General features: G+C 43.9%; 2 protein-coding genes across 2 annotated transcripts; both read left to right on the top strand.

The window, feature by feature from the left end:
• Positions 1–5,298: 5,298 nt before the first annotated feature.
• LOC308295605 (adrenocorticotropic hormone receptor) lies at positions 5,299–6,171 on the top strand (the record flags this gene model as incomplete). Its single annotated transcript, XM_080738655.1, has 1 exon — positions 5,299–6,171. One exon carries the CDS (start codon positions 5,299–5,301, stop codon positions 6,169–6,171), a length of 873 nt encoding a protein of 290 aa, XP_080594781.1.
• A 2,863-nt stretch (positions 6,172–9,034) lies between these two features.
• Positions 9,035–21,995, top strand: hic2 (hypermethylated in cancer 2). Its single transcript, XM_080738323.1, has 2 exons — positions 9,035–9,105; positions 19,267–21,995. The coding sequence occupies exon 2, from the start codon at positions 19,315–19,317 to the stop codon at positions 21,073–21,075; it is 1,761 nt and encodes a 586-aa protein (XP_080594449.1). The 5' UTR covers positions 9,035–9,105; positions 19,267–19,314; the 3' UTR covers positions 21,076–21,995.
• The last annotated feature ends 873 nt before the right edge of the window (positions 21,996–22,868 follow it).

Genomic DNA, 22,868 nt, shown 5'->3' with positions numbered 1-22,868 from the left:
TCTGGTGCCCAGTGCCCACTCTGTGTTGGTGCCCACCGACACAGAGTGGGAACCAGGCTATGGGGCATATAGTATCCTCTCATACAATGCTGCAGTTTTCTCAGTGCCCATGCACTCTTCTCACCTTAAAGTGCCCACTCTTCCGGGTGCCCAGTTTTTCCTATAGTGTCCAGAATGTTTTGGTTCCCACCCTTCTGAGAACAGTATTGTATTGTTGCGACTGAAGGTCGCAGTTTACCATGAGAAATGTTGCAGCTTGTCTCCGTCTGTCTGTCTGTGTAAGTCAGTACACATTTTTTTCAGTCTATGGGTTGGTTCCCTTGTCACTGTGACATCACAGGTGATATCACAGGTGACATCACCTATGTAAAAGTCAATACATGGGTATTCCCCAGAATCCCTTTTATGCCCATATATGAAGATCCCTGATGGCATCGACATATAGGCCTATCACCAGATGGCCAAGACATGGCCCATATCTGTGTGGCTGGTTCAGATAGGGATCTCCATGTATGGGAATAAAATCTGAAACAAAATCCCTTTTATGCCCATATATGGAGATTTCTGATGTCATCAATCCCAGGCCCTAACTGGCCCAAGAGCCAGCTTAAGTCTGATTTACACCCTACCTTCCCCGAAAACGTTAATTTTAAGTCCATATATGTATGGATATATATAATAAAGGATAAAATAAATAAAATGTCCATATACAGTATGGGCATTCCCAGATATGGAGCTCCCCAGGCATCAAACCCAGGCCCTAACTCGCCAAGGCCCTGCTTGGCTTTACTAATTAACATTACGTTTTATGCCCATATATGGAGATCCCTGTCCCAATGTCATCAATGTTAAGGACATATCTGGGAATGCCCATATTTGGTAATGCCCATATATGGGCATGTTTTGACTTAACATTGTTGACTATCATATTGCAGGGGTCTCCATATATGGGTAACTGGTCCGATATACATCACTGGCCAGATGGCCAAGAATTGGCCATGTCGCCCTGTATTTTGAAAATATACTAGTAAGACACCTCAGGAGCCCTGAGGTGTCTTACTAGTATATTTTGAAATGTAATAGTCTTCTTTGGATTGATCACAACAAAATGAACAGTAATGGTTAATAATGATTATTTTTAATAAACTCAATTGAACACCTGGTAGAACATGAAGTGGTGGTAATGTGTAATGTGTAGGATAGGGCATTGGTTGTCAAAGTGTGGTCTGGAGACCCCAGGGGTCCTTGAGGGGGTTCCAGCGGGTCCCCAGCTAAATTTGTCAATACAATATCAAAATAATAAATATACTTTGGCTATTTGAATATAGCTTTTTTTAAACATATACCTATATATTAACATTTCAACACCACAAATCTTGTAAAACATGTTTAGGGTCCATCATTTGAGAACCACTGATAGGGGATAGTGCATGCAAAGAAAGCAGCTGCACCCTGTCAGCACACCCCAATCGTACATTGTTATTACTAACCTTCACTTTCTTCACTGCATAAGTGACAGGTCAAAAGTACATCGTAGTAGCTCCATCTAAGGTAGGGCTACTCAATTTAAGATGGCTCAGGGGCCACTCAGCAAAGTGCCGCAAGCTAAAAATGACAGCCCTATTTTGGACATTTAGACAATGGTTTTCAAACACAACATGAGTAGTCTAAAAATTAAGGAACCACACAGAAAACACATTTCCATCTATAAGGCCAAACCTCATGCAGTGAACAAAAGGATTGTCATGGAAAGATTAATGATGAAATGGTGGAGTTTCTTCTTTTGGAACAAACAAAATAGCAAAAAAGTCTTCAGAAAAAAGTAATCAGAAATTATTTGTCCAAACTGAGAGTAGACAAAATATATTTTATTGGTATGACTATGACAGGCCTCATAAACATGCCGCATGCGGCCCATGGGCCACAGGTTGAATAGTGCTGATCTAAGGTAATCCCAAATGTTTTTCTTTAATCAATAATGTATCAATAAGTAACATGTCCCATAGTTGTGCAACTTGTCCCATATTAGAGCATGTAGTCATCTTGCCATTCCTTGCAGATATCTGAGGATGTATTTTTCCCCATCTCTCATAAACCAAAAGACTAGAAACAAGGATATAATGAGACTTTATTTCCTATTTATACCCACAGGCTTGTGGAGTGTCAATGGGGAACATAGAAGCTACATTTATTGACCTCTGTGTTTCGAGAGTGTATTCTTATACCATCCCTTATATTTCTGCACCTTAACATTGATGAGAGCATTGTGGATACTTCTATTATTGGACAATGACACTCTTGTTTTGCTTTCAATATATATATTATGATTCTCTTGAACATATCATCAGTGATGTTTCCTGGGGTCATTAGTGTTTCAGGAATCAGACCCTTATCCAGAATACACAAAAATGGTTGTTCAGGCCACATAATTGTGTTCAGGTCACATTTATGCTATTCTCAATTGAGGGAATTTCATAAAGAAACATTATTATATACTCAAGCAGTGTGCAGAGCACCACTGAATAGATTTGAACCACTCGAGGGTGCTACACGCCAAGATTGTTAAACATCAAGTCAGATCCATTATGTCTAGATTAATGGCAAAATACCTGATTAATTTGTTAATAATAAATGTCTTTATTTAAACTGAGTGTGATCAATATACAATAGTAGTGGTATTGTGGTACAATATGGTAAAAAAAGGAATTATATAATGTGCAACTAAAATAGCAGATGTACAAGCTCACTGTGGTGGCCAGCTGAATGCCTTGAGAAGCCGCCTGGAAAACAAAAGGTCAGAGGTTCAACTCCAGCCCTAGCGAGATCTACAAGATGAGATCTACCAGCTCACAGCGCGGCACCGAGTGCAGTGTTGCGAGCTTGTAGATCTGCTATTTCTTTTAAATCATGAAAATTTGTGCAAGTCTTTGAATATTTCAAATCCTTCTAAGGTTTTTTGAAAAACCTATGTTTCTCTATCAGTGGTGCTAAAACCTTTTCATGTGAAGGACCCCCAAAATGTTCCAGGGACCCCCCAGAGCTAAAGTATAACAATAATTAAGGCCCCTCCACCTTGGGCCCTAGTAACTCAGTCCCACTTTTCCTCCCCCCTTGTGACACCCCTGCAACCAAGACTGATGGACAAAAGGTTTTGGTGGCGTTAGGACAAGCTAATGGAACAACAAAGAAGAAAACAAAAAATTAAGCCAATTATCCACATGTCTGTAAACAGACACCCTGACCAATCTGTAAGAGTCGCTAATCCTGCGACAGAGATCACCCTCCCCTACCTCCTTCCCCTGGAGCAAGTCCAACTGTGCATGCCCAGCCAAGGCGAATGCACTGTTGGGTATTTGAACCCTTAGTGGTGGGGGTACAGTCAGTGCCATCAGGATGCCCGGGGGCAGACAGAATGGACTCAACTGAGCAGCGAGCAGACTGGTGGCTGACAAAGTGGTATAGGAGGATGCTGGTTCTGCTGTTAAACCCTTCCAATGTGTCATGATGGGCCAACTGACAAAACATCATCAAAGGGGGGGGTGCCATATGAAACCACAAAAGTCTATAGTCTAGAGAGTGAGAGTGCCAAGCAGGAGAAAAGGAGCTATTGTTGTGTCAACAAGCTCACAGAATGCACAGGATAAGGAAATGTCTTACAGAACTTAACTTTGTTGTTCATGGAAATTGCCATTTCAAAAAGAGGCTGTAATCTTTTCATGGACTATAATGTAACATGTCTCTTGATTCAGAATGCATTCTTAGGCAAAGGTTGAAAGCTTATATATTTAGCACTAGTTGAATCATCTTTAAAGAGTTATCAAAATGAGAATTTAGGTTAGTCCTTTGCTTCAATGTCCTTAAAATATGACTTTTTAATGAATTATTTGCCTATTGCTTTGTGAAAACATATTGCTTTGCAGGAATAATATATTTGAAGGAGAACTAACTCCGTACCATCCTTAGTTCCATCTATGTAAAATGTACTGCGAGACTCGCTTCAAATAATGTTACCAAAGCAAGAGAATACTGCATTTTTAGGAGATTAAGTCCAGCATTGCAAAGTTCCTCCAGAGAGGGTGCTCCAAAGCAGAACTTTCCAGCAGCATGTGCTGTATTACACAACGCTTGATTGTTGGGCTCTTCCTTGTATCTCCGCTTTTGACCTCCTGCAGATCGCTGGCCATAACGTAGTTGACCATACAGCAGTTGCTGTGGAAGCCATGTCATCCTGATGGTGTGGCCAACCCATCGCAGTTGGAACCGAAGAAATGTGGCCTCAGCGCTCTTGGTACTAGTTCTATGCAGGACTTCTGTGTGTGCTCACGCCATGCATGGTAGCCCAAGGATGCAGCCTGTTGCAGACATTTGATGTGAAAGTTCTCAACCAGGTAGACACAGTGATAGACAAGTTCTTTATTTGAATATAACTGATAGAACGTGAGAAGAGTAAAATCACACCTAGTGTGAAGTGAGAGGTGCTAAATATGAGTTAATGTAATTAAGCATCCCATGAAGCATGGCCAATGTGACCCTGGGCAACAAACTGAGCGCTTTGTGCCAAGATGTAGGCCAGATGTAGGCCGGATGTAGGCCCCGGACAAAGCCAGATGTTGGGGCTTAGCATCTTCCAGTAGCACCGCTCAAAAAATACAAGAACTGTCACTCACTTGTGCAGTTGCGGGACCCCTACAGTGAGAGTGGGCACTGGTCCAAGCCATGCCTCCACACTGTCCTGCTACAACGGAATACATTTTGTTGTGCAGAGAGCTCAATTTGCATTTTTCATATTGTGTGCTCTTGGACAAAGCAGGTCATCGGTTTTATGTTATCAAACACATAAACTTAATTTAACTTAATTTGTTGAATGCTAAAGATTTCAGGTTTTTGTTTTCCCTGCAGATGTAACACTTTTTGAGGAAATCATGAAACACAAAACTGGCCCTGCCTATTGGGATACTTTTGGATATAACATCCCTGCATGTGGGTTTGATGTGAGGCACTGAAAATAAAGCCATATTTTCCCTGACTTTGGTGGTCAGACCTGTATACAACATATAGGTCTGCATGGCTAATTAGCCAATTATTCAGCAGACCAACTGGTCTCAAGAGTTCATCAATCATCGAAGTCACCCATACAGTACGTTTGCCTTTCTGCTTCCATCATGCACCTGGTGTATAAAACACAGGTGGCCTCGAGGCAAGAAGCACATTGATGCTCAAACACACACACACACACACACACACACACACACACACACACACACACACACACCGTCTCTGGTCTCTCTGTCTGCATCCATGAGTGGTAACAACAGCGCGCCTCTGTCGACTGTGTTGCCTCTCACTACTTTTGGCAACGTGCTGATGTTCCTATTCAACATCGTGCTAGCGTCGGCGATTATTTTCTTCAACTTGTCGGTGTTTCTCTCCATCCTGATGAACAAGGCGCTGCGCTGTGAGAACCGTTTCATGTACATGTTGAGCACCTGTTTCAGTGACATTTGCTCCGGCGTGTCTTATTATTATGTTGGCGTTTTGGATGTGAGGGACAGCTATGACTCTCCGAACAGAACTTTCTACATTGCGCCCACCTTTCTCGGGCTGTCTTACATGGCAATACTGGCTGCTCAGGCAGATAGGTATCACGCGGTCGCATCGCCATTTAAGTACTCACAGCGAATGACCCTAAATAGGACTCTGCTTGTGATCGTCGTATACTGGGTCTATGCCTTCGTCATTGTGGCTGTCAACAATCTAGTGACCGTGGGGGTTGCCAAAAGAGTCACTGGCATCGGTACGTTCGTGGGAAATATATTCACAGTCATCATCATGATAGGGTTGAACATTAGACTATTTTTCATAGCCAGATTTCAGTTACAAAGGGAACAGCCCTCGGCAGAGGCTGACAATAAGCGCTCCTCAGTGTATCTGATCATTGTGGTCGCAGTGTTTTTCTTGGGGGCATGGCTACCAATATTCATTCATATCATCGTCTGTAATTTTGTCGGTTCGACGTGTTATTCGTTTAAAAACGAAGGCACCGACCCCCTTCGCATTCTGCCCCGAATTAACGCAATCCTGACCCCGCTTTTGTATATCAGAGGGTGCGCTGCGCTCAGGTCTACACTGCTCACCAAAGTTTGGAGACCACCTGGCCGTAGGAGGAGGTAAGAGCGGTGGTAGGCTGTCCTCCTCTTCCTCCTTCCAAATGCCTTTCGAAAGATGTCTGTTTTTGCAGGGAAATAGGCCAGATGGACACTTTCTGTGTTTTACTTTGTTTTAATATTATCCTGCAACAAAATAAAAGAGAGAGAATAAAGGTCAACATGGAATAATACTTTGTTATAGCTCTTAAATAGGCCTGCACATCTTCTGATGCACCTGAAAGTCCCCCTGAACACATCATCGGTGATATATTGTATGTGGCTTTTGTGTGTGACGATAACAAATATCTTTGATCTGCTTCTTATCTCTTTATAGTGTGAGTCCTGGAGAGAGAGGACGCAGCATCACTGGGCGCCGTCGTCAATAAGAGCTGATGCCAATCTATTTTAAACACAACCTAAGTACATTTTTGTTATAAGACAGGGAGTTTTGATATGTCTCTGTGCCCAAATTGCAAACAAGTAGGCTAGAATATGACAATATTAGATTCAGATGTATTCATTATGTTATTATTGTATTTGTCCATATAGCCTAGGCCTATATATAGCCTAGGCAATAGCTATAGTTCATACTATATATTTTATACTTATACTTCGCCTATATATTAACAAATTAGTGTATTAGTCTATTATTGTTCATATCAATTTCGACATAAAACAATTCCTCTGGACGATTTTTTTTCCTGTGTAGGCCTATCTTTTCTTTTCATTGTAGCCTAATTATGTTAAATATAGTGAATTAAACTCATTTGTTTATTTGAGACATTTTGGTGTAAATAGCCTATGTAAAAAATATTTCTAAAGATATTTAGCTATGAGGTCAATATACATTTATCATGAACATCGTGATATCATACAATATTGAATGGGATTATGGGAGGTTAAATGCGCGCAGGACCAGGTTATTATTAAAGGTTAGGTTTGGGCACTTATAGGTCTACGTGCGTGCTGCGCGTGTTGCAGAAAGAGATGTTGGAGTCGAGGGATGCAATATGACTCCTAACACGTGTCTGTCTGTGTAGCCTGAGTGCCTGACAGAGGATGCAGTTCTCTTGACAACCACGCAGTGTCACAAGAGAGCTTTGGCACTGAGCCATTTGAACCATTATGGATCCTCGAGTTTACTCCTGCAATGTGCCGGATCTGATGCTTGATGAGCTCAACTGATACTGATAGCGTAGATCTACACGCACATAAAGAGAGATAATGCCTATATAGACCGTCACGGATCTGGTGGTCACTGCTGTGTTTCTGTCTTTTAGTGTAGAGGGCTCATATGATGATGATTGATCATGTGCTAAAAGCAACCAAAGGGCCAACCAATTTGAATTGCACGTTCTTTCCAATTACCACTATTAGCCGATAACGCATAGCCTATTACATTAATGAATGAATCAACACAGTGTGGCCCTAGTATGTAGGCTATAGCCTACTATGCAGGCCATTCTATGGTTGAGACAGTTTTCAGAGCGGTCTTCCCTCCGTGCTCTGCAAGAGGAGGGGCTAGTACACACACACACGCGCGCGTACACACGCACGCTTCCGCTAACATCATCTGGTTTTGTGGCTAGTTCTCTATGCTCGCTGGTGCCACTCCTCTCCTCTGGCCTCTCCTGGTGTCCTCTGGCCACTGACCCCTCCAGGCCCTCACCCTCCCCACCAGCAAAACGGACTTCTTTAGCCACACGTCACATAATCCACTGTTTCCCAAAGAGTGGGTCGCGACCCACAGACCAATTTGTATGGGTCACGACGACTGAGTAAAAATGCAAACATTGAAAACCTACATCATTTATTTTTTTAGAAATAGGCCTACAAATAATTGAAGAATTGTATAAATGTTCAAACAAACAAACACGAAATAGTAGCTACTGCCTGGATGGATGGGGCTGCATGATTTCTTGGATGAGCTGCGTTTAACAGGAGGCCTGCATGGGTCGAAATCAAAGAGTTATGGTCGAAATACGGCCATAGATATTATGGACATACCCACTTCCGCCTATGCCTATTAAAATAATGGTTTGTTTGTTTGTTTGTTTGTTTGATTGATTGATTGATTGAAGACTTTATTAGAAGTTTGCATAGAAAAAGGTACAGTTTCATGACGGCGACCCGAAACTCGTCAAATACAGTCAGCCACACAGCAGAATTATATATATTTTGTGTGGATTAACTCTCTCAGTGGTGGAAAAAGTATGTTAGGCTACTATTTTGTATATATATATATATATATATATTTTTTTTTTTTACTTAAGTAGGCCTAAAGGTATCAATATTGCAATGTAAAAAAATCTAAATGTACTTAAAAAGTATGAAAGTGTTGGCATCAAAGTAAAAGTACAAAATGTTTGATAATAGCAGATCTACAAGCTCACAACTTAAGGCGTTGTGTGAGCTTGTAGATCGGCTATTTTCAAATAGCCTAGGGTATATCTGCAAAGTAACTAGTTTTCACACCTCAAAATTGTACTCAAGTACATTACTTAAGTAAATATACTTAGTTACTTTACACACCCCTGGATTCTTGTGATACTGTACTGACAACGAGGGACCACCTAACACGATACTGCGTTACATATCATGGCCAAGTCTTGATTGAGGTCTACTCTACGCACATCAATTTACATAAAATATCTCCCTTTCTCTGCGCCTGGCTATTTCAACACGTCAAAAATCGCGAGGGGTGTGCGCTCACTGCGCTGCTGGTGAGAAACGATCATCCAAAGCATCACGTAACAACATCGACGCTGATGTGTTCTCTCCTCCACTCCAGTCAGTCAGTCAGTCACAGTCACTCGGGGCTGGCTTCAGCTTCTATTCAAATTTGGGTCAGGGGTGAGGAAGCCCTAACGTCATAAGCTTGCAACATGGCGTCCCGAAGGCTGTGAGATGAGCGAGAGAGAGGATGGTACATTGAGAACGCTCCTACCGATGTAACAAGGTAAATATCGCCCAAATCGTTTCTTTGGTTTTACGTTGTTTCTGATTGCACGGTGGAGCGGGTTCGGTTCGTGTGTTTCGATCGGATCGGGTTTTCCGCTCGCTGCAAGATCGCCTGGATCTTCGCCTGTTCCGATGGGTTTTTCCATCGCGTGCCAACAAAAAAAGGGGCTCCGTTGCGTTGCCTGTGTTGTGCTGCCTGGCGCTGCTGCTCGCTGCTTCTACCAGCCTTGCCTACTGGCAAGAACGGCCAAATTACGCCGTTTATTTCCCACTGTCTCGTCCGAGAGCCCATGTCCGAAAACAAGGCATCGGTTCATCGATAGCAAATGTTTACGTGTTTTATGTCGACGATGTGCGCTGGGAGATGCCCAACAACATGACGACTATTTATTTACCACCGAATGGTTGGGTGAACCAGGCTGGCAGAGCTAGAGCACATTAACGTTACGACAGCCAAAGAAAGGAGCAACCTCCCTAGCTCCGCCGTCACGAGCACAAGACATGTTTTCTTCTCGGAATACCATTTAGAAGGGGTTTTCTTTTCTTAGTTGTGATGAAACGTTATCAGCGATTTATCCGAATCTGTTATTGACTGATTGTTACCTTATTAATCATAAACGCGGCGACTATTTTTATTCAGGTAGATAACGTTAAGTGAGTCAGATGAGCTGTGTTGATTTAACAAATGTTTTTATTTTCTTATTGACAATTATATAGCATAACCCACACACTATTGTTTTGATACTGATAGGTCTACTGACACCTACAGCTACTGTAGCCTACAATGTTTATATTAGCAATCCCTAGATTCCTAGTCCTCATAAGTTGCAAATGAACAATTCTACAAATAAGACGTACATGCCCACAACTACACACGATATGTATCAGTTTCTTAATTGTGTTCTCCAGTTAACATGCTGCTATTGATAAAAGAGATCGCTTCTCTTGCAGTAGTACACTGCATTAACGTTACTTCCTCAGTGAGGCATCGACCATCTTTGCACGGGCTACAGTCCGGGTGTAATGTTACATTGTGACCCAAAACAGGATCCTTTTGCATCATCAGAAGACTTGTATAATATGTGGCTGGCATTTAATCAAGCATTCTTTCTGAATGATGCAACACTTTAGATTGCCAATGCCATTGATCATGTTGTAGGTAGGCCTAGGTTGTCTGTATATCTTCAGGTTATACTCACTGCTCAGGTGTGTGAAGAACTCCTCTTGGCTTTTCTGATGGTGTAGTACCAAGGGGCATGGAGATAATAAGTCACAAGAATGTTAGTAATTTGCGGTTCCTTGGTTGGCTGTTGTTTTTCTGCAAACAAATAGGTTTTTAGCCCTTACGTTTTCCACTGAAGTTCTATTAAATGCCATCCTTATTTCTCAGTCAGGTGTGACATGTTTTGACAAGAGGATCTTTCTTGACCCATTTATTTAATTATGTAATATGGATTAAGTGAAACACCATGGCCATTTATGTTTTTTCTTTGAGGATCTAATTCGGGCTATTCCCTTAAATACAAATGTTTTGTTTTGCTTTTAAAGTGGTATCACTTTTAATCCCTATTTGTCTTATCTAACCTCATGTCAAGCAAGCCTTTGTGGTCTTTATACATTTTTACTTATTTATGCCTGCCTGCCAATAATCATTATTCCCTATTTGAAACTGAATCCATTCAGTCACACAATACTGACTATACTATATCTTGGACATCTGGATAGTATGTTTGTCCTATGGATTTAATACATATAAACTATGCTGGATTCACAATTGTGTGAATATGAGCTAAAACAGTGCCATTTGTTTTCATTGGATGCCATGCAGCACAAATGTAAATATAGGGTAAGTTATTAAGGTTAGATTACATTTGACTGTACTACCTGTATGTTTAATAAAGTATTCAATCAATACCAAACTGCATCAATTCAATAAAAAGGAATCTTTGACAGAGTACGATATAAAAGGTCAAAGCCATGACGTATTAACTAGTATATCAGCCAGTTCTCAATATATGAGTGTTGCCATCAAACCCACTCATCACGATGTTGCTCAACTCATTTTCCTGCAGCACATCACCAGATGTGTCTGTCCAAATATGATGGACAAGTTGATTTTGGACCATCATCTGATCCATGTGGAATAGTTTGAATGATTGCCATTGACTGCCAAGTCAGGCCTGGGGGGTGGGGGGTAATGGTAGGCTGTTTATGTGTATACCTCATGATCCTCATGATCAGCCGGTTAGTCTTGCCCCCCCACCCTTCCACACACACACACACACACACACACACACACACACACACACACACACACACACACACACACACACACAGGTCGTGTATGTGTATGCCTAGGGTATACATTGTGATCATGGCTTACAGTGGTGTGTGTGGGGGTAGGGGGCTGCCCATGCAGTAAGAAGGGTACTTAGGCTATATGTTCTGCTGACATGTTGGAGTAGGACTTATGGATTGTGCTGGCCTGTCGTATCCACATAGGTCCGTCTGTTCTCTCCTGTTTGTTCCAGGGCGGGTTGGTTTGTTCAATGGCTAAAACCACCTCAGGGCAGGTTTGTTGTTGTTCTTTAAGGAGAAGAAACGGTCCTTGGAATGTAGTGCTGATAGCCCGAAGGGTGTGCAGTGTTTAAAGGCGGGCGGTGGGGGTGTCGGTGTGTGTGGGGACAGCCCAGCCCTTTACTATATGGGATCTTTACCCAACATGCCCCCTGTCCTTAACGATAGCATTTGACGGCTAATCATGTGGGCCTGGGTCAACATGTAGTGTTAACAGTTTTCTTTTGTAATCTCTCAAACAAAGTTAATTGAATTCTTTGAGGCAGAGTTCACTACATCATGTTGAAGAGGCTGACTGACTTGGTTTTCATAGTGAGGGTGCACCCTAACCTAAGCCTACTCTAGTATACATAGAGCCATGGTGCCATCTCTAAACTGGCCCTGACACACCAAAGCGACAGTTGCCCCTGTGTCCTGCACAGTTGGTGGTTTTCGGCCGTTAGCGATGGCCATTCACCCGAGCATTTTGAATCGGTGGTGGTGTTCATGTTTGAGGAGAGAGCTCCCTGTTTGGCTGTTCAGCCTGACGGCACCAGAATAGAAACACAAGTAAGCGGCATCAACTGATAGAGACAGGGAACAGATGCAGTATTGATGTAAACAAAATGCCTGTGCCAGTTGCAAATTTACATAAGACCATATTCTCAGTTTGTATTCTGAGCTGATAATGAGATATAAACGTGATTCAGACTGGAGTGAAAATGCTCAGTTTGTTTGTTATTGTCTTCCCAATAATTGTCCTGATGAAGGCCAACTGTTGTGCCATCATGTAATCAATTTGTGTTTTTTAAAGTAAACTACCGTAAACACTTAGGAAGCAATGCTGTTGCGCAGACTTTTATTATTTTGAACCAACAACGAACTGGATGTGCACCACATCCGTTTTGAACTTCCCAATTGTCCTGCCATGACCATTATCAGCTGATGGTCAGCTGTAGTTTGCGTGTTGCGCTCGGATTGCCTTCTTCTTGCCATATTGCACTGGCCCATTTGGGATAGCAAAGGCTCCCTCCTGTGATGAAATGGACAGGACTCTTTTCATTCCACTGCACCCTGGGCAGGACTCTGTTTGTGTTCAACATGGCTGACCTGCCTGATGGAAAATGGGGCTTAATTGGGGACGTCTTATACTTGGGCTGTAGCAGGGCTACTGTAAATGCCCCCCCCCCCTTCCAAGCCATGCAACACCAGGGTCACTGCACCTGTTCAATATCATTTGTTTCGAATATTTCAGCAGGATTTCTCTCATTTCTGAGGTCAGCCTTTACCTATGGGCTTTCTGTGTTTTCTGAGATATTGTATTACAGGACTTAACCTATTTCCTGTAGCTTTTGCATGATATGATGCACAGAATTAGGTGGCTTTTCAGAGTTGTCAATGATGCTTTAAGTTTAAATATATAATTATGATGATCACAGGAGAGGATTTTAACAAGTCCATATTATTCACCAAATAAGATATTTGATATGACTATTGAAAACATTAAATAGGCTTAAAAAACAAACACAGTAACACCACTTACGCAGAATAAGGTCTCCAGACTCTCCACTTTTGTTTGCAGAATAGTAACCCTTATTTACTCTATTGTGTACTGTAACCACCAAACATGGCTCGCGTTCCAGACTAGCATGAATTATGGAATGAAGGTCTGCTACTTAGTTAGGTTAAAAGTAAAATGTTGACCGTTGCGTCTATTAAACTACCATAAAATAGTCTGTCACACACCTTGCATTATGGAAAAAAGAAAACGACTATTGTCATCAGCCAATGTTATGTAATCATCACAACCCTATACAGGCTGCTTTAATTACTTTACAAAACATATATTTCCTACATATGATCAAATAAGATGGATGTCCTTTTTAGATGAACTTTTAGTTTAATTTGTTAGGGGCGATAAATGCACTATGCAATGATGTAACGCTTAAGCATCACTATGAAGACTGCTGCTAGTGCTAGGCATTATTGTCTATGTATGTATTATTTATAGGTACATAGAGTAAAACACTGAATTGAGCAATCAATTTCTCATTTCTCATGCTATGTCGCGTCCCTCACTAAGAAAATTACAGTTAATTGGCACAAAGCTTGATGCTAGCTACAGTCCATTTCCAATCCATTAGCTAAAGCAATGAACACGATTATCCATTTCAGGAAAACGGAATTTCAAGTATTTCAGTTTAAACGCCAACATTTTCATACTAAGAAATGTTTAGTTGCTGTTAAGTGGCAAACTGGCAACCACGCAGTAATTCCTAGCAAGCAAGTGTTTTATAGATCTAGTCTTAAAATGGTTATTTTTATATTTACTATTACAGTTAAATCCTCAATTTTGACACACTCAAAATTAAATTGGCTCTGAGAATTATACTGTGAACTTAATATTAAGCACTTAACCAATATTTTCCTCAATTTTATATATATATATATATATATATATATATATATATATATGTTTTACAAATGCATACGTGTATACTCTGCCCTTTATGTAGGTGTGTATTACACAGGTGCAGAGGATCCTATTGAATGTGTAGGCTAAAGGTGCTGCTATTCTGTTTCCATGTCAATGCTGTATTGTAGGCCACCCTTTCACTGCAGGGGAAACTGAAACTCAGGATAATTGCAACACCCCTGATTACAACAGGGTTCAGCCTTGCCCATGCAGCAGCAGCAGCCCGTTGGCCATGTTGAAATGGCCGTGAGCTGGTTGCTAGGTGTTTGCATTTCAAACTGGCTTTGTACCATCCCCCCAGACCCTCCCCCACTCCCTTTGCCCACCAGCAGATACGGAAGGGGGGAGTGGGTGAGTGGGAGTCTGTCTATGCAGCAGAACCTGTGTGTGTGTGTGTGTGTGTGTGTGTGTGTACATTTAAATGCATGTGCGTGTGTGTGTACATTTAAATGCATGTGTGTGATCATGGATATGTGTGCTTTCAAACAGGCTGTACCTCATATTTACAGAGGCATCGTTGTATATTGTTCCAATAAAGGAAAGGTTTTAAATGTGTTAATTCAAGTTGATTCGTTGACCGTCAGCATTAGTCCATAGGGTGTGTGTTCTTTACTAGTTGTTGCACCACTGGACTTTGCCTCACCTCTGCCCTCACTCTCCTTTTTCTGCCATCTATTCTGGAGACTAGTCCAGATTTCTCCACTCTGGTAGTCCCCTTCTCTGCACGGACAGTCGGACACAGAATCAGAAAGACCAGATAGATTTATTACCCTGTTGATGGCCCCTTATACTGCAGTGGAGAAGGTCTTTAAAGAGAGGAATCGGCAAATGAAGACAAACCAGATCACCCAGCTTACCACTGTAACCAGTTTTCTTCTTTATTTGGAGGAGATTCACTGCTGGGGGGTAACTTCATGTTAATCTTCCCACACACCGACATGATAGTCTTATCCTGATTCCATAGGCATGTCTATATGGTCTGTGTAAATTAAATGTACATGTACAGTGCCACCTCAACAACATACAGTCAAAGCCTCACCTGCTTGTATGAGTCAGAGGTACGTACGTACCTCATTCAAGTTAGGTGCTTGACACAGTCATGTCTTCCGTGTGTGCAGTAAGGGCACTGTGTTTTTAAAATGAGGCTGCCTTCCCCCCACCGTCCCATGTATCATTAAGCCAGGGTCAGTTTTTGAAAAGGTTAAGATTGCGGGCAGGGTAAGCTGATCCGGTGCCTATGCTTAAGGGCAACATCTACCCCTGGTCCCCAGTCCAGTCCCAGGGTTGGCCATGGTTGGTATGTGGTGCCATATTTGGTCTCAGAATGTGTCATTTCACTGGTGGTGGTGTCAATAATTCATTATGGCCCTCTTGAGCAGCCATCTTGCCATCTCTCAGCCCTTCCTGCCAGCTCACACCACTTCTCTCAAGAGACTGAGTGTAGTGATCCAGCCCCTTGGAGATATTGTACTCCTTTAACATGACTCGTATCTGGAGATGTGACCTGCTTTCTGTTGTTGTGCTTCTTGCTGTTTTTAATGGATACCCATCCCTCATTACAGCAACTGAATCTACCCCTAACATGAGTCTGTGATACTTTCCAATTGGAGAGGTTGCATAATCACTTTTAACATGGGCCTTGGATATTGAAAATGTTCGTTCCGAACTCCGTAGTGTAGTTGGAGTGCAACTTAATGTAGTTGGAGTGCAACTTACCCTGGTGCACACTGATGCACACCTATCTGCCCCCTGTGGCATTAAGTCTGTGTTCTGGGCAGTACCAGTAGTACGGGGATCTGGCACTACACGTGTCCCACCGTTGCTGCATATAGATCAGCCATAATCCATTAGCAGCTCCCTGGAATCCAGCCGGCACAGCACAGCACAGAACACAGGAGGGGCCTGGGAGAAAGGGTAGCTGAGTGGGTGATGGGGGGGGGGGGGTGGGGTGGGGAAGGGGCTTTTCTTTCTTTTTTTTCCCCTCTTGAGCTGGATCCGTCTGAGCCCTGCCCCCTTTTACGTAGGGTTGCAGGAAAAGCCTCTTGAATCCCCCCCATACAACCTGCAGAGGTGTGTGTGTGTGTGTGTGTGTGTGTGTGTGTGTGTGTGTGTGTGTGTGTGTGTGCGTGTGTGTGTGTGTGCGAGACTGACTGATATGGTTTCCTGGTTGGCATCATGGCAGAGACAAGTCTTTCTGGCTCTAGTCTCTACCAGTCCACTCTTGACTGCCTACAATGTAGGCAGTCAAGAGTGGTCTGACCACTCTTGACTGTAGGGCCTACATGGAACCATGTAGGCCCTACATGGTTCCATGCTGCTCACCCCTTTAGCACATCCTGCCCTAGCCAGTGGCTACTGAATGATGCAGGTTAAAACTGTCTTCAATTGACCTAATTTGTACTTGGTTGTGCAATGAAAATAGACTATCTATAAGCTCACAACATGTCCCAGCGTGGCACATTGTGAGCTTGTTTATCCACTATTTTCAGTATGGAACATGGCACGCCACTTTAGTATGAAATAAATCAGGCGTTAGGATTCACGTTGGCCAGAGGTATGTCAGGGTGAACGGCTCCTTGGGCTTGGGTTTGTGTGTGTGCCCCTCACAAGGTTGGTGAGGATGAAAGAATGGAGGGAGAGAGAAAAGAAAGGAGAAAGAGGAGAATGAGAGGGGGAGGGGAAGGCCATGGGTAGAAGTGTCAACGCAGAGGAGGCAAGCCCAGGCCTGGGCCAGAGCGTAATGATCACTCCAGCTGATTGTATCAGCCAGCCCTGCTATTTGAGCACAACACAGTATGTCTGGATTGCTACATCAGCCAGCCAACCAGTTTTTAGTTCAGTATTCCCCTTTTTGTCTTGTCTTTTTTTCTTTTCTTTTTCTTTTAGGAAGCAGCCTTTACAGTCCCCCACCCCCACTTGTATTGCGTTTAAATGGCAACTTGACGCAACATCAACACTTTCTCTTACACCCAATATGTTTCAGACTCTAGAGGTTAGCTACATATATTGCATATTTAATATGCAGGGTTTACTTAAGTATTACATAAGCTTTATGTTAGCGTTGCAAACTGTTGTGTGGCTCTACAATATCAAGAATCAATAAAATGTATAATTATTTGTTTTAAATGGGAGAAGTTGACAGACTGATTTTAACTTTGTTATATATTGTTTCTTTTGGTATAGCAGACTGATAAATGGTACTAAATGGTGTATTTAACCCATTAAAAGCGTGAAAGCATCTGGCTATTGGAAAAAATAGCAGATATACAAGCTCATAGCACGGCTATTTTTGAAAACCCATGACAATTTGTGCAACTCTTTGAATACAATATTTTTAAGCAATTTTGTTTTACTCAAATCTTTGCTTCTGGGGGTCCACGGCACAAAATATTTTGAGATTGGGGCAGGCGGCCAAATACATATACATTTTGGGGGTCTGACATGAAAGTTTGAGAACCACCGATAAAGCAACATATGTTTATCAGAATCAGTTAAGAAAATGTAGTGATGCAAAAGTGCAGTTGAGTTTCCAATGTTATACAAATGCAATTGTATATTTATGTATATTCTATAATAAATAGTTTGCCAGGTTAGGCACTGTAGGCCACTTTGGAACCTGTGGTTTTAACTTTTAAGCTTTGACTCTGTATATCACAAGTCAAAACATTTCAGTCAGCTTGATAAGCCCCTATCCCAAATGCAAAGCCTCTTTTTTTCAAACGCAGTTCCTGTCGCGGTCCTCCGCGCCCCGCCTCCCCGTTCCTCTTTCACATCCCAGATAGTGGATAAAAGAGTTGCGCTGCACTTTGTTTGCATCCAAGGGTTTTGCTCTTGACACTTGTCTACATTTTGGAACCACTCCAGTCTTCCCTGCTGTGCATTACACGAGATAAATAAAGTAAATCTCTAGGTTGGCATGGGGTAGCGTAGAAGTGGTACATTTTCACATGTATTTATGGCTTGAGTAAAGCGTCTCTCTGCATTACAGCATAATCTCTTGTAATGCGGTATGCCAGACTGTGATCAGTGGCATTAAGGCTGTATGATAATTTTGCCAGCATGCTGAAGGCTAAAGTGACTATGTAGAACAGGGGTCAGGGATAGACCTTCCTGCCTCAGTCAAAACACTCGCCTGTGGCTAACGTTACTTTTGAGCTGTAACTCGTAGTCAATGGAAGAGACACTATGCATACCTTCCATTATAACACTTTACCAGTAGAATACAATATGATTGAATGGGTACTTAATATGTAGGTTAGTACAACACAGAATGAGATTCGTCAGCCCAGTTCTGTACGAGGGCCTCTTCCGAGGATCGGGTGGTGCTGTAGCTGTCTTTGAGCCACACCCTCCCTACCCCCTCCCTCTGTGCCCCAGCTCTGTGTAGTTTTACCTGCTCAGGTGTCACCTAATCCCTCCCCCCGGCCCTGCAGTGCCACCGACCCCCACCCCCAGACAATAGGCACGGGCTGACATTACCATGACCTAATGGAGAGTAGCATGAGCCGGGCCCTCCAAAGAGGGCACCCCACCGAAACTGGAGTTGCGCTCTGGAGACACGGACAAGAAGCTGAGAGACGGTAGCTTAGAAAAGTTGCTATTTTACCCTTTCTTCCTACCCACCCCTTTTGGCTTTTGTGCCAGAACAGTGGCACGGTGTATGGTTCAAGAACCTGATACATGCAGTGTGGCAATTTGTTAGAAAAAAGGACGCTGAGAGGGAGGGAAGGGCCACTGTTTCCCAGCCACAGTGATTATGGCATGCTGCGCTGACTGTTTAGTGTTTACTAGTAATTTCCCCATGAGGGTTAAGAGTTTGGATGAATGTGCTCTCACTAAGGTTTGAAACACATCTTGGGAGATGTTGAAATGATCCATCAGACACGTGCTAACAGATTCATGCTTTAAGCCTGTAATGAATCCAGGTCTCTTCTAGATGGGGAGTATTCTCTTGAGACTCGGAATCATTCTATTTTCTTTTCTTCCCCCAACAATGATGCTCTTCTGCTGTGTTTACAGAAATACATTGTGCTATTTAAATGATCAATAAACATATCACTATGAAAAGATACACCCAGCCTGGATTTCTTCTAACATACTTTTTCTCTTCTTTTTTTTTTCTTTCAGCTTCAGGTGGTGTTCGTGTAGGAAGAGAGAGAGAGAAGGAAGGTGGAAATGGAACTGCCAAATCATGCCAAACAACTGCTGCTGCAACTCAACCAGCAGAGAGCCAAGGGCTTCCTGTGTGATGTCATCATCGTGGTGGAGAACGCGCTCTTCCGTGCCCACAAGAACATCCTGGCGGCCAGCAGCATATATTTCAAATCCCTGGTCCTCCACGACAACCTCATCAACCTGGACACGGAGATGGTCAACCCCTCCGTGTTCAGGCAGGTCCTGGACTTCATCTACACTGGGAAGCTCATGTCCTCGTCGGAGCAGAGCAATGAGCAGAACTTCAGTGCCCTCTTAACCGCAGCCAGCTACCTCCAGCTCCATGACCTCGCCGCCCTGTGCAGAAAGAAGCTCAAGCGCAGTGGCGGGAAGCCCCTGCCAGGAAAACCCTCCACCCCGGGTCCCCTCAGCCGTTTACGCCTCAACAACCAGCGCCTTTCCTCCTCCACCCCTGCTGGGCCTAATAACCACTATACCCCAACCCCTTCAGATGCCGACCAGCCACAGCCAGACGAAGGCCTTCGGGACAAGCTCTCGGACGACGAGATGTTCGTCGGCAGCTCCGGGAAGAACGGCAATGGCGGCAACGGCAGCAGCAACGGCAACCTCAGCAGTGGCGGGAGTGCTGGGGAGCCAGACCTCGGACTGGACCTGTCCAAGAAGAGCCCTCCCTCTGCAGGTATGGCCACTGACGCTCTCAGCCCGCACAGCAACTCCCAAGAGTCCCCTCAATCTGCCTCAGTATCCACAACCAACAGTGCCTCACTGGACGACTCCACCACCACCCTGCCAGGCCTGGACCAAAGTGGTCCAGAGCCCACAGAGCTCACCCCCACCTCGAAGGCGGCAGAGGAAGTCCAGAACCAGTCCGACGGTCCGCCGCCCAGCAAGCGAACCCGGCAGGTCTCCCGCAAGAAGGAGTGGCCTAAGAGAGATGCCTCTGGTCTTAAGTCTGAGGAGCAGGAGCGGCCCCTGGTCAACGGGGTCATTGTGGGGCCCAAAGAGGGCCGCTCCTCCGGCAGTGGGGCAGGAGGCAGCGGCTTTGCCTCAGACCAGTCCTTCCAGTGTAAAGAAGAGGAGGAGGGGGGTGAGAACGGCCAGGACCACAGCGACGAAAGTGGGCAAAGTGACGGAGAAAGCGGAGGAGGAAAGGGAGGCGCCGGAGGAGGGCACAACGCCCACTATGTGTACCGCCAGGAAGGCTTTGAGCCGGCGTTTGGGGACAACCTTTATGTCTGTATCCCGTGCGGGAAGGGCTTCCCCAGCTCCGAGCAGCTTAATGCCCATGTGGAGGCGCACACAGAGGACGAGCTGTACATCAAAGAAGAGAGCGGGACCTATGTGAAGGAGGAGGAAGATGAGGAGGCAGAGGACCTCTCGGCACCCGTAGGCCCCGCCGGCTTCAGCGGCTCTGAGCCGCGGCCTTTCAAGTGCACCGTCTGCAGTAAGAGCTACAAAGACCCCGCCACGCTGAGGCAACACGAGAAGAGCCACTGGCTGACCAGGCCCTTCCCCTGCAACATCTGTGGCAAGATGTTCACCCAGAGGGGCACCATGACGCGCCACATGCGCAGCCACCTGGGCCTCAAGCCGTTCGCGTGTGAGGAGTGCGGCATGCGCTTCACGCGCCAGTACCGCCTGACGGAGCACATGCGCGTCCACTCTGGGGAAAAGCCGTACGAATGCCAGCTATGCGGGGGGAAGTTCACCCAACAGCGCAACCTTATCAGCCACCTGAGAATGCACACCTCGCCCACTTAGAAGAAAAAAAACAACGCATCAAGCCAAAGAACTCTGGGAAAGGAAAAGAAAAAAATAATCTTGCTCTATTTTATTCTTTTTTTTCTCCATTTCGCAAGCAAAGAAATGCACACATACACACTTACACGCAAACACGTTTCTACATATTGATTCCAGTCTTGTCCCCACCCCACCCCACCCCACCCCACCCCGCCCCTTCATCCCCCACCACTACCGCCAAGTATATGATGTAGCTGTTGGCCAGTGGAACGGGGGTCTGAATGATGGTGGGATCGCATCAGCCCCCTTATATCAGCCAGATGACGTCTGCTCACCTCTCAGGAGATCTGGAGGGTCGATGTACTACTCTGTCTGTAAAGTGGCCAAGCCATGCTGGTGTGGCATGACTGTGTTGTACAAGTTTTGGTAAATGTGAATGTGGACGACCACCTTCCCCCTCCACGCACACACACTCACCTCATACACCCCTTCAACAGACTACCTCCATTACCCTGCGGGAGTTTGGAGTCCTTTGTGTTCCCCACCCAACGTTGACTTCAGAATATTCCTGGTAAATATCACATTGACCAAAAAACCCATGCAAACACCACAGGCAATAATTCAGAAGCAAAGATTATTTTTTACCCAGACAGCTTTATTCTTGGTCGTGCTGGCGATGGGGTTCTGTGTGAAAGAGGAGGGGGGTTTTACTAGGGTTCGGGACCATCTCCTTGCTTTAACTGAAGTCCTGAAAGGGGGGTGTTCCAGGTAGGCTGACCCGTTGGATCAGATTTTTTTTTCCAACTACAAACAGTCAAAATCCTCTTTCCAGCTGTTCGCCAGGGGTATATTGAGAGAGGATGCTTTTAGTTTTTTGCCTGCTAGAACTCCCGAGAGTGAAACGCGGGAACAAAAGACGAACCCCTCGAGGTACTTGTTTTACGTAGAAGAACTAAAAACAAAGTAATGTTTCAGTGAATGTTCAAACTGGAAGGTCTTGGGGATAATTTCTTCATGTGGAGGGGATGGGGGGTTGAAGGGGTGGGTTGGGGGTTAGTTTACTGGGGAGGGAGAAGGTGTTGTAGACTGAACATTTATGTTCAGTGGGTACGTTTTTATTTTTATTTTTTTTGTCTGTATAGCTTTCCTCCCCTCAGAAAAAAAAGAAGTCTATTTGTATAGGCTTGTGACCTCGCTACCTCTGATTACTCTTACAAACTCTATGTTGATTAGTTGAAAGTTCCTATGTAATTAATTGTATAAAGTGTGTAGATTACGGTTACTTTTCACCTGATGCTTTAACCTGCCCATCTCTCAACACAGGTTTTTTAATGCTTATGGATTTTACACGTTAACATTGCTTTTAGCCGTTTGTTTTTAACTTGTCATGAATTTAGCTTTTCTGGGTGCTCCGCTCAATGTGCCCCCACTTCACAATGTACTGTATAGCTTCCTGCCTGGAGCCAATAGTGGTTAGTTAGTTTAGATGCACAGTGTTCCAAAGATCTTATGAATGTTGAGGAGGACAGAGCTGACTAACAAACATTGCTAGACAAGTTCATAACCAAAGTTATTAAAAAAAAATGTACTTAAGATATATAGCATACTAAATTATTTCACTTTTGATTTTTCTTTTTACTGTATAAAAAAAACAAATTTATGATTATATTCTAAGTCCAGACTAAGAAATCCACTCTTATGATGGAATCTTGACCAATGACTCTGAGGCTGAGGAGAGAGTTTCTTGTGCGGTTTGCAAGGAAAGCTTGTGCTGATTGGTGGGCTGGTATTAATGTAAAACTTTACAACCTAAA

The sequence above is a fragment of the Nannobrachium achirus genome, assembly GCF_963921795.1.
Source record: "Nannobrachium achirus genome assembly, chromosome: 12".
In the NCBI taxonomy this organism is placed as follows: domain Eukaryota; kingdom Metazoa; phylum Chordata; class Actinopteri; order Myctophiformes; family Myctophidae; genus Nannobrachium; species Nannobrachium achirus.
This window is presented reverse-complemented; position numbering and strand designations above follow the sequence as displayed.